The following is a 12,000-nucleotide window of genomic DNA, read 5'->3' as shown; positions in this document are numbered from 1 at the left end:
CCAACCTCAATATCCTCGTATACTTTCTGTTTTTATTGACATAAATGCATGGATAAAGATCCTTTAAAATGATGTGTGCTCATTATTTTCAGGTTTACAATGCTGGACCGAGTACACTGCCTGGATCATCTATCAAAATGTTATTCCCGAATCACCTCTCTGCTTCTGGAGCTGAAATGTTTCTCATCCAGGACATTATGGTAGGTGCATTTAAACTGATGGACTTTTTTCAGTGTTTTCTGGTGCATACTTACAAGAAAAAACTATGAAATGCTAGCATAATGGATTCTGGGAAATATAATCCTGCCCTTACTCTCGTATAAATACATTAAATGCAACATTTAAAAATAATCCAAAGTCCTTGCTATTGTACAGGACTGGCAGCTGCTGAGAAAGAGGGGAATGCTATATTTTCCAAACATGCCCATTCTCCAATAAAGGCAATAGCCCTGCATTAATCAGCCTGGGCTAAGTTTCACTATTTTCACTATAGCGGGAGGATACCACCCCCCCTAATTAGGCAGTTCTGGCATTGGAACTGGTTAAGGATTTGGAGATTCCTGCTATTGCTGGTTGATGAAAATTTGCGATCCTTACTGAATAAGGTCCATTATAATTTTTTTCCAATCCCTATAAATATATGTGCAGGCTTCCCTTTAGCCAATTGTGTATGAATCAGTATTTATTTCTGAGAACAAAGGTTGCTTGCTGTGTAAATGACTTTTTAAAACTGCTTCTCCTGTTTGATTAAATTTGAAGAAATGGGTCTGTGTCATTAGTAGCTTTGCACTCATCACTATCCATTTTTAGTACACTTACACCAGGATCGAAACAGATGCAACTCAGACCCCTCCGCAAAGCTGCGATTGAGACTTTTCAGCTACAATGTTTGCTTTAGTTTGAGACTACATGGCCAGAGAACACCATTTGGGATTCTGAGCACCTGAAAAATGTCTGTGGACTGCATAGAACAGTCCTTAGCTGATTCAAATAATTTTTGTCTGGAGTACATTTATTGTCACCAGTGCCACTGCCACGTGGTGTCCCACAGGGTTCTATACTATCTTCTATGCTTTCTGCAGTATACAGATGATACACCCTCTTGCATTTTCTTGCATACACCTTCCTAATCCTACATCGTCATATCTTTATAGCTCATAACGTCATCTGTTAAGGTTATGCCAACATGGGATCCCTAGGTGTAAAATACACTTTCTACACCCCGTTCTATAGAAAGTGTAGTGTGTCCTGTGCATCATGCTCCCCATAGCCAGGTGGTCAGTGTCAGCTGCTTGTCCCAGCTGGGGAACCGGTGTCTCCCTCACCCAGCAGCTACCCAAAATATCCTCAACAGATACTGTGTGGGATACTGTGTGGGTCAGATACAGTGCGGGTCAGATACAGTGCAGGTTACAGTGAGGGTCAGATACAGTGTGGGTCGGATACAGTGTGGATCAGATACAGTGTGGGTAGCATGCAATATGGATCGGATACAGTGCAGGTTACAGTGCGACATTCCTTGGTCTCCCAGTATAATAATTGCCCCGCTTACAGCTGGTACAAAATCCAGCCCTGTTCCAGCAACATACTGTAACCCCATTCTCTACTCCCTTCACTGGCTGCCTGTAAGATGCTACATCTGTTTCAAGATTGGTTTACTGACTTTCAAAGCCTTACATGACCAGGGCCCAAGGTACCTGAAGCAGCTTCTGATTCCATACTGCCCCGCTCGATTACTGTGATCTGTAGATGAAGGACTATTAGCAGAACCTAGAATCTCCCGGGATTCATCTGGGGTCGAACTTTTAGCCATGTGGCTCCAACTCTATGCGGCTTACCCGCTCAGTTTGAGATGCCCACACTCTAGATTCTTTCAGAAATAGACTCAAGACTTTCCTATTTAGGGGTATATTCAATAAGAGTCGGATCCATTCCGACATGCAGTTGTCGGAATGGATCCGACAACCCCTATTCAGTGGACGGCCAAATCCAACTGTCGGATTTGGCCGTACACAGGGTCCTGTCCTGCTGCTGCTCTCAGCGGCTGTGTATGCGCTGACAGCAGCGGCCAGGTGTGCAGATGGCGGTGGCCGTGAGCGGGACGGCAGCGGGGGTAAGATAGGCAGCAGGGGGAGCAGTGATCGGTGGCCGGAGCTGGCTGCGGGGGGACATGTCTGGGGTGGTGGGGGGAGGCACTGCAGGGAAAGAGATGCCTGCGGATCATGGGGGGAGCAGAGATTGGCGGGGGGAGCTGGCTGTGGGGGGCCAGGCACCTCTCTCCCTGCAGCCCCCGCCACCGCAGACATGTCCCCCCACAGCCAGCTCCCCCCGCCGGCCGTCTATCTCAGCTCCCCCAGCCGCCCACAACACCGCTCGTCTCCTCACCTCAATCCGACTTGTTTTCAAGTCGGATTGAGTTTGTCGGAAAGGGGGCCAAAACCTGTCGGATTTGGACCCATTTCCGACAGAAGCATGTGGATCGGCGGCTATTCCACCGATCCACGTGTTTTCCGACAAGTCGGGAATTCCCAACTTGTCGGAAAAAAATCAGCCCCTATTGAATAGGCCGGAACCCCTTCCGACCTATTTCGGTTGGAAGCTGCCGTCTTTCCGACAAGACAGCAGCTTCCGACCGTTATTGAATACACCCCTTACTCAGCGTTTCCTTAATGTCCATTTAGTGTCTCCATGCTCTCTGTATGTTATGAAAAGCTTTTCTGTAGTTCAGTGTTTCTGTACTGTATTATGTTCATTTTATCTGGTAAGTACTTTGAGTCCTATTGGAGAAAGAGCGCTTCATAAATAAATGTATTATTATTATTTAGTTGTAACTGTATGCCTGTGCTGCATTCAAAGTCAGTTGCCACAATTCCAGGCTCAGTCTCAGCCCCCTGGTTGCAGTGAGCCCAAGTTTCACTTGAGACAAAAAACAAGAATCCCAATTTGTGACTGAAAAAAGTCTCAAATCGTATTTCAGTCTGACTCTGAATAAGACCCAAAGTGTCATCAGGTGGCAGAGAAATGTACTGTATGGCAGGTATTTCAGTGTTTTACTTCTAGAAACTTATTTGACACGAGGCAAAGTGTTTTCTTAAAGAAAGAATAATAAAGTCACCGGATGCTGATCTAATTGTAACGCATGCTACATCTGTTTCTAATCATGCAAAATGAAATTACAGTTATAAGTATTGTGCATTTTCATGTCATTGTATCTATCTTACAGAAGAGACCTGTCCATGATCTGTCTAGTCATTCCATTGTGCTATGCAAAATCTTCTTTACTATTGTGACCTTTTGCTCTGCGTCTCCTATATGTAAAGGTGTCTTTGTGCGGAATTCAATTCGGATGGGTGTCTGTTTTTTCCTGTGAAAATACAATAGGCAATTAAAAAAGCGCTACCTGAGTGGCAGCCAGAATAAGCACTTAAAGGGGATCCTCAAAAACCCCTAAGGGTATAGATTATAATACAAAGGTAAGCTATCTTTTTTCTCCGGCGCTCACAAAGACCAAATCTTATTTCTCCTTTATAGATAGAATGTCCTTTCGTTCTTTATGGGATATTCACTAGGACCAAAAGTTCCAGAATTCAGTCTATGCTTGACTGTGTGTGTGTAAACATACACGTTGGTCCGTTCTCATGCAATTTCCTCCAGTATATATGAAAAAAAGCAAGAGAGAAAGGACCATGGCATAGTACGTTCTTTTAGTAACACACACAAATTATTATAACACACAAAATATGTAACAACACTCAGATTTGGATCAGGGTTGTAGGGGGTGTGTTGGTAGGACAATTACCGGATTGGCATGGAACTGGTGTTTATGCAGTTCCTTTGGCGCATAAGAGGTTGAATCCTCAGGTGGTCTCCCGGGTTAGACTCCTGGTCTACAGCTCCTTTCCGGAGTTGCCCGCTCCACAGTCTCTGTGTCCCCTGTCTATACCGACCAGTTTCAATCCCTTCTAGGATCTTTCTCAAGGTTCCTGAGTGTCTGGCAAGCCTCCTAGTCCTTAAAAACGTCTTACATTCAATCACTAGCTGAATCTAAATAAGGAAGATTGCTTACAGCTGAGCATATGAGTCAGCCAATCATAGCCTCCGCCTCTCTGCCAGCTGACCTAAGATGCGGTCATGTGACTATCATCTCCTAGCTAGCCGTATACAAGTATCCCGGCCGCTCTTCCGGGTGCGCATTGAAAGTACGTCACCGCCGCGTCAGGGCCAGCTGAACCTCGACGCGGTCATGTGACGCTGGTCTCCTAGCAACGCATAACAACCCGCACCAGCCGCACTTCCGGGTGCGGCGTTCTAAAACCCTATCCATTTGATAGACAGTGTCTAGTTAGACAGTCAATAGATAGACACCATATATTAGACTGACATTAGGTCGACAGGGTCAAAGGGTCGACAGGGTCAAAAGGTCGACATGGAAAAGGTTGACAGGTCAAAAAGTCGACAGGTCAGAAGGTCGACATGGTCAAAAGGTCGACATGAAAATGGTCGCCATATAAAAGATAGACAATTTTTTTTTTTTATGTAACATGTTTTTGGATTATTTCATACTTTCTCTATCCATGTCGGCATAGAGTTGGTTATAAACCTTGTGGCGAGCGCATCGAGCCACCGTGCCCGAAGTGTGGCGAGCGTATGCCTTTCTACAATTGGGGGTCCCAGATGACAAAACTTTCCACACAAACTACAAAAATGCAAAAAACATGGTGTCTACCTTTTTCATGTCGACCTTTTGACCCTGTCGACCTTTTGACCCTGTCGACCTTTTGACCCTGTCGACCTTTTGACCCTGTCGACCTAATGTCTGTCTAACATATGGTGTCTATTGACTGTCTAACTAGACACTATCTATCTTTCATACCGGAACCATAATTGATCGAATATTATTAGGATCACATATGATCAAGCCCCAATGTCCATATTTCATAATTGGCTGTACTATACGTAGAGTTATTGCGCAATCAATTCATACATAAAATCCATCAATCATAGACATAGAATAAATAAAGTATCATCATAAATAAAACTTATTCAATACAATTTATAAGATTCATAAAACCATGCGTAAATAAATAGACATGAGCTGAATAAACTAAAAGAGACTATTCAAATCATAGAAACCAAGTCTTTATGAGCGCCGGAGAAAAAAGATCGCTTACCTTTGTATTATAGTCTGTTTTTTCCTGTCTATTAGATAGGAAAAAACAGACATCCAACTGACTTTTCAAACAATTGAATACCCCCCTTTGTGTCTGACCTTTTTCGAAAAGCATATCAAAATCTTTTATGGAATGATATAGGGGCATGGGTGTAGTGAGGGTGGCGCCGATGGAACACGAGCTCCGGGTGCTGGAAATGTTAGAGGGTGCACCGCCGCCTGACCCCACACTCCCTCCACCTGCTATACCGCAGATCACTGTACAGGCAGCCACAGAGCAGGAGGAGGAGAAGCAGAGGGATGCACACTGACTTGGACTTGGAGACTATGTATGGAACAGGGCAGGCCAGAGGAGACAGCAGGAGACACTGATAGAAAGCACATGCCGGAGCTCTGCCCGCCCTCTTTATTTGACTCACTATCTGCTTTATAGCTGTGCAGCAGGTTTACTTCTGACTTGCTACATCACTCTCTTCCCCGGCTGTTGCAGCACCTCTTTCTGCCCTGGCCGCTGCAGCACCTCTCTCTGTCCCAGCTGCTGCAGCACCTCTTTCTGCTTCGGCTGCTGCAGCACTTCTCTCTGCCACGGCTGTTGAAGCACCCCTCTCTGCCTCGGCTGCTACAGCACCTCTCTCTTCATTGATGCTGCAGCACCTCTCTTTGTCCCAGAACCTCTCTGCTGCAGCACCTCTCTCTGCATTAGAAGCTGCAGAGTAACATGTATTAGCGGCTCTACTGTGGTATAACATGTATAAGGGTCTCAACTGTGTGGCATAACATCTATAAGGGGCTCTATTGTGTGGAGTTAAGTGTACAAGGGGTACTGCTGTGTGGTGTAATGTGAATAATCGACACTACTGTGTGGTGTAACAGGAATAACAGACAGTACTGTGCGATGTAATCTGAATTGGTACTATTCTGCGGACACTCCCCTTCCCTATGAACTCACACCCCTATATTTTTGTTGTGCACCTGCTGCGCAAGCTGTCCCTATTTTAAACATGGGGGTGCCCAAAAGAAACTTTCGCCCTGCGCTCCAGAAGGTGTAGAACCATCCCTGTCACCAATTTAGAATTTTTTTATTTTATTTTTCCTATTGTCCTAGTGGATGCTGGGCACTCTGTAAGGACCATGGGGAATAGACGGTCTCCGCAGGAGACTGGGCACTCTAAAGAAAGATTCAGTACTATCTGGTGTGCACTGGCTCCTCCCTCTATGCCCCTCCTCCAGACCTCAGTTAGAATCTGTGCCCGGCCAGAGCTGAGTGCTCCTAGTGGGCTCTCCTGAGCTTGCTAGAAAAGAAAGTATTTTGTCAGGTTTTTTATTTTCAGAGAGATTCTGCTGGTAACAGACTCTCTGCTACGAGGGACTGAGGGGAGAGAAGCAAACCTACTCACGGCAGCTAGGTAGCGCTTCTTAGGCTACTGGACACCATTAGCTCCAGAGGGATCGAACACAGGTACCTAACCTTGATCGTCCGTTCCCGGAGCCGCGCCGCCGTCCCCCTTGCAGAGCCAGAAGTACAGAAGCAGCAGAAGCATGAAGACATCGAAATCGGCGGCTGAAGACTCCTGTCTTCACTTAAGGTAGCGCACAGCACTGCAGCTGTGCGCCATTGCGCCCACACTACCCACACACTCCGGTCACTGTAGGGTGCAGGGCGCAGGGGGGGGCACCCTGGGCAGCAATTAATTACCTTTTTGGCAAAAATAGACATATATACAGTCTGGGACTGTATATATGCCCGAGCCCCCGCCATTTTTTACACATTAGAGCGGGACAGAAGCCCGCCGCTGAGGGGGCGGGGCCTTCTTCCTCAGCACACCAGCGCCATTTTCTCTTCACAGCTCCGCTGGAAGGACGCTCCCCAGGCTCTCCCCTGCAGTATATAGGTGCAATAGAGGGTTAAAAAGAGAGGGGGGGCACATAAATTTAGGCACAGATATATATTTAACAGCAGCTACGGGGTAAACACTAAGGTACAGTGTAATCCCTGGGTTATATAGCGCTGGGGTGTGTGCTGGCATACTCTCTCTCTGTCTCCCCAATAGCCTTTGTGGAGTCCTGTCCTGTCAGTCAGAGCATTCCCTGTGTGTGTGCTGTGTGTCGGTACGCCTGTGTCGACATGTTTGATGAGGAAGGATACGTGGAGGCAGAACAAGTGCAGCTGAGTGTGGTGTCGCCGCCGACGGTGCCGACACCTGATTGGATGGATATGTGGAAGGTGTTAAATGATAATGTAAACTCCTTGCATAACAGATTGGATAAAACTGTAACCTTGGGACAGTCAGGGTCTCAACCCATGCCTGATCCTACAGCGCAGAGGCCGTCAGGGTCTCAAAAGCGCACACTATCCCAGATAGTTGACACAGACGTCGACACGGAATCTGACTCCAGTGTCGATGACGATGAGGCAAAGTTGCAACCTAAAATGACTAAAGCCATCCGCTACATGATTGTAGCAATGAAGGATGTATTACACATTTCTGAGGAAAATCCTGTCCCTGACAAGAGGATTTATATGTATGGGGAGAAAAAGCATGAAGTGACTTTTCCCCCTTCACATGAATTAAATGAATTATGTGAAAAAGCGTGGGATTCCCCTGACAGGAAGGTGATAATTTCCAAGAGATTACTTATGGCGTATCCTTTCCCGCCAACGGACAGGTTACGCTGGGAATCCTCCCCTAGGGTAGACAAGGCGTTGACACACCTGTCTAAGAAGGTGGCCCTGCCGTCTCAGGATACGGCCGCCCTAAAGGATCCTGCGGATAGAAAGCAGGAAGCTATCCTGAAGTCTGTTTATACACATTCTGGCACACTGCTGAGGCCAGCAATTGCTTCGGCCTGGATGTGTAGTGCGGTAGCTGCATGGACGGATACTCTGTCTGAGGAGATAGATACCCTGGACAGGGACACTGTTCTACTGACCCTGGCACATATCAAGGACGCGGTCCTATATATGCGGGATGCCCAGAGGGACATTTGCCTGCTGGGCTCTAGAGTAAACGCAATGTCCATTTCTGCCAGAAGGGTCTTATGGACTCGGCAATGGACGGGGATACCGACTCTAAAAAACACATGGAGGTTTTACCTTATAAGGGTGAGGAATTGTTTGGGGAGGGTCTCTCGGACCTTGTTTCCACAGCTACGGCTGGGAAGTCAAATTTCTTGCCTTATGTCCCTCCACAGCCTAAGAAAGCACCGTATTACCAAATGCAGTCCTTTCGTTCTCAGAAGAGCAAGAAGGTCAGAGGTGCGTCCTTTCTTGCCAGAGGCAGGGGTAGAGGAAAAAAGCTGCACCATGCAGCTAGTTCCCAGGAACAAAAGTCTTCCCCGGCTTCCACTAAATCCACCGCATGACGCTGGGGCTCCACAGGCGGAGCCAGGAGCCGTGGGGGCGCATCTCCGACATTTCAGCCACCAGTGGGTTCGCTCACAGGTGGATCCTTGGGCTATACAAATTGTGTCTCAGGGTTACAAGCTGGAATTCGAGGTGACGCCCCCTCGCCGTTACCTAAAATCGGCCTTACCAACTTCCCCCATGGAAAGGGAGATAGTGTTGGCGGCAATTCACAAACTTTTTCTCCAGCAGGTGGTGGTAGAGGTTCCCCCCCTTCAACGGGGAAGGGGCTACTATTCCACTATGTTTGTGGTACCGAAACCGGACGGTTCGGTCAGACCCATTTAAAATTTAAAATCCCTGAACATTTATCTGAAGAAATTCAAGTTCAAAATGGAATCGCTCAGAGCGGTCATTGCAAGCCTGGAAGAGGGGGATTTTATGGTGTCTCTGGACATCAAGGATGCTTACTTGCATGTCCCCATTTATCCGCCTCATCAGGAGTACCTCAGGTTTGTGGTACGGGACTGTCATTACCAATTCCAGACGTTGCCGTTTGGCCTGTCCACGGCACCGAGAGTTTTTACCAAGGTAATGGCGGAAATGATGGTGCTCCTTCGGAAGCAAGGGGTTACAATTATCCCATACTTGGACGATCTCCTCATAAAGGCGAGGTCCAGGGAGCAGTTGCTGATCAGCGTAGCACACTCTCAGGAAGTGTTGCGTCAGCACGGCTGGATTCTGAACATTCCAAAGTCGCAGCTGATTCCTGCGACGCGTCTGCCCTTCCTGGGCATGATTCTGGACACAGTCCAGAAGAAGGTGTTTCTCCCGGAGGAGAAGGCTCAGGAGCTCGTGACTCTGGTCAGAGACCTACTAAAGCCAAAACAGGTGTCGGTGCATCACTGCACACGAGTCCTGGGAAAGATGGTGGCGTCATACGAAGCCATTCCCTTCGGCAGGTTCCATGCGAGGATCTTTCAGTGGGATCTGCTGGACAAGTGGTCCGGATCGCATCTTCAGATGCATCGGTTGATCACCCTGTCCCCCAGGGCCAGGGTGTCTCTTCTGTGGTGGCTACAAGGTGCTCACCTCCTCGAGGGCCGCAGATTCGGCATACAGGACTGGGTCCTGGTGACCACGGATGCAAGCCTCCGAGGGTGGGGGGCAGTCACTCAAGGAAGAAACTTCCAAGGGCTGTGGTCAAGTCAGGAGACTTGTCTGCACATAAATATCCTGGAGCTACGGGCCATATACAACGCCCTGAGTCAAGCGGAGCCTCTGCTTCGAGACCAACCAGTGCTGATTCAGTCAGACAACATCACGGCAGTCGCTCATGTAAACCGCCAGGGCGGCACAAGAAGCAGGGTGGCAATGGCGGAAGCGACCAGGATTCTTCATTGGGCGGAGAATCACGTGCAAGCACTGTCAGCAGTGTTCATTCCGGGAGTGGACAACTGGGAAGCAGACTTCCTCAGCAGACACGACCTCCACCCGGCAGAGTGGGGACTTCATCAAGAAGTCTTCACGCAGATTGTAAATCGATGGGAACTGCCACAGGTGGACATGATGGCGTCCCGCCTCAACAAAAAAATAAAGAGGTATTGCGCCAGGTCAAGGGACCCTCAGGCGATAGCTGTGGACGCACTGGTGACACCGTGGGTATTCCAGTCGGTCTATGTGTTTCCTCTTCTTCCTCTCATACCCAGGGTACTGAGAATCGTAGGAAAAAGAGGAGTGAGAACAATACTCATTGTTCCGGATTGGCCAAGAAGGACTTGGTACCCGGAACTGCAAGAAATGCTCACAGAGGACCCATGGCCTCTGCCTCTCAGACAGGACCTGTTGCAACAGGGGCCCTGTCTGTTCCAAGACTTACCACGGCTGCGTTTGACGGCATGGCGGTTGAACGCCGGATTCTAGCAGAAAAGGGCATTCCGGATGCAGTTATTCCTACGCTGATAAAGGCTAGGAAGGACGTGACAGCAAAACATTATCACCGTATATGGCGAAAATATGTTGCTTGGTGTGAGGCCAGGAAGGCCCCTACAGAGGAATTCCAGCTGGGTCGATTCCTGCACTTCCTACAGTCAGGTGTGACTATGGGCCTAAAATTAGGGTCCATAAAGGTCCAGATTTCGGCCCTATCCATTTTCTTTCAAAAAGAACTGGCTTCACTGCCTGAGGTTCAGACGTTTGTTAAGGGAGTGCTGCATATTCAGCCTCCTTTTGTGCCACCAGTGGCACCTTGGGATCTTAACGTGGTCTTGGGTTTCCTGAAATCCCTCTGGTTTGAGCCACTTAAGACAGTGGAGCTAAAGTATCTCACGTGGAAAGTGGTCATGCTGTTGGCCTTAGCCTCAGCTAGGCGTGTGTCAGAATTGGCGGCTTTGTCATGTAAAAGTCCCTATCTGGTTTTCCATATGGATAGGGCAGAATTGCGGACTCGTCCGCAGTTTCTGCCAAAGTTGGTGTCATCTTTTCATTTGAACCAACCCATTGTGGTGCCTGCGGCTACTCGTGACTTGGAGGATTCCAAGTTGCTTGATGTAGTCAGGGCTTTGAAGATCTATGTTGCCAGGACGGCTGGAGTCAGGAAAACTGACTCGCTGTTTATCCTGTATGCATCCAACAAGCTGGGTGCTCCTGCTTCAAAGCAAACCATTGCTCGCTGGATCTGTAACACGATTCAGCAGGCTCATTCTGCGGCTGGATTGCCGCATCCAAAATCAGTGAAAGCCCATTCCACAAGGAAGGTGGGCTCTTCTTGGGCGGCTGCCCGAGGGGTCTCGGCATTACAGCTTTGCCGAGCTGCTACTTGGTCGGGTTCAAACACATTTGCAAAATTCTACAAGTTTGATACCCTGGCTGAGGAGGACCTGGTGTTTGCCCATTTGGTGCTGCAGAGTCATCCACACTCTCCCGCCCGTTTGGGAGCTTTGGTATAATCCCCATGGTCCTTACGGAGTCCCCAGCATCCACTAGGACGTTAGAGAAAATAAGAATTTACTCACCGGTAATTCTATTTCTCGTAGTCCGTAGTGGATGCTGTGCGCCTGTCCCAAGTGCGGACTTTCTGCAATACGTGTATATAGTTATTGCTTAACAAAGGGTTATGGTTATGTAGTATCGGTTGAGTGATGCTCAGTTGTTGTTCATACTGTTAACTGGGTAAGTTTATCACAAGTTGTACAGTGTGATTGGTGTGGCTGGTATGAGTCTTACCCTGGATTCCAAAATCCTTTCCTTGTAATGTCAGCTCTTCCGGGCACAGTTTCCTTAACTGAGGTCTGGAGGAGGGGCATAGAGGGAGGAGCCAGTGCACACCAGATAGTACTGAATCTTTCTTTAGAGTGCCCAGTCTCTTGCGGAGCCCGTCTATTCTCCATGGTCCTTACGGAGTCCCCAGCATCCACTACGGACTACGAGAAATAGAATTACCGGTGAGTAAATTCTTATTTTTAAACAATTTATTTTTTATTGAAGC

At 48.0% G+C, this 12,000-nt stretch overlaps 1 protein-coding gene across 1 annotated transcript in view; it reads left to right on the top strand.

The window, feature by feature from the left end:
- ITGA9 (integrin subunit alpha 9) overlaps positions 1–12,000 on the top strand; it is an 838,556-nt gene that overhangs the window by 704,236 nt on the left and 122,320 nt on the right. The window contains exon 23 of the mRNA XM_063922573.1: positions 93–200. Coding sequence (XP_063778643.1) covers positions 93–200 — 108 coding nt within the window. The remainder of the gene's footprint in view (positions 1–92; positions 201–12,000) is intronic.

The sequence above is a fragment of the Pseudophryne corroboree genome, chromosome 5 (assembly GCF_028390025.1).
Source record: "Pseudophryne corroboree isolate aPseCor3 chromosome 5, aPseCor3.hap2, whole genome shotgun sequence".
NCBI lineage: Eukaryota > Metazoa > Chordata > Amphibia > Anura > Myobatrachidae > Pseudophryne > Pseudophryne corroboree.
This window is presented reverse-complemented; position numbering and strand designations above follow the sequence as displayed.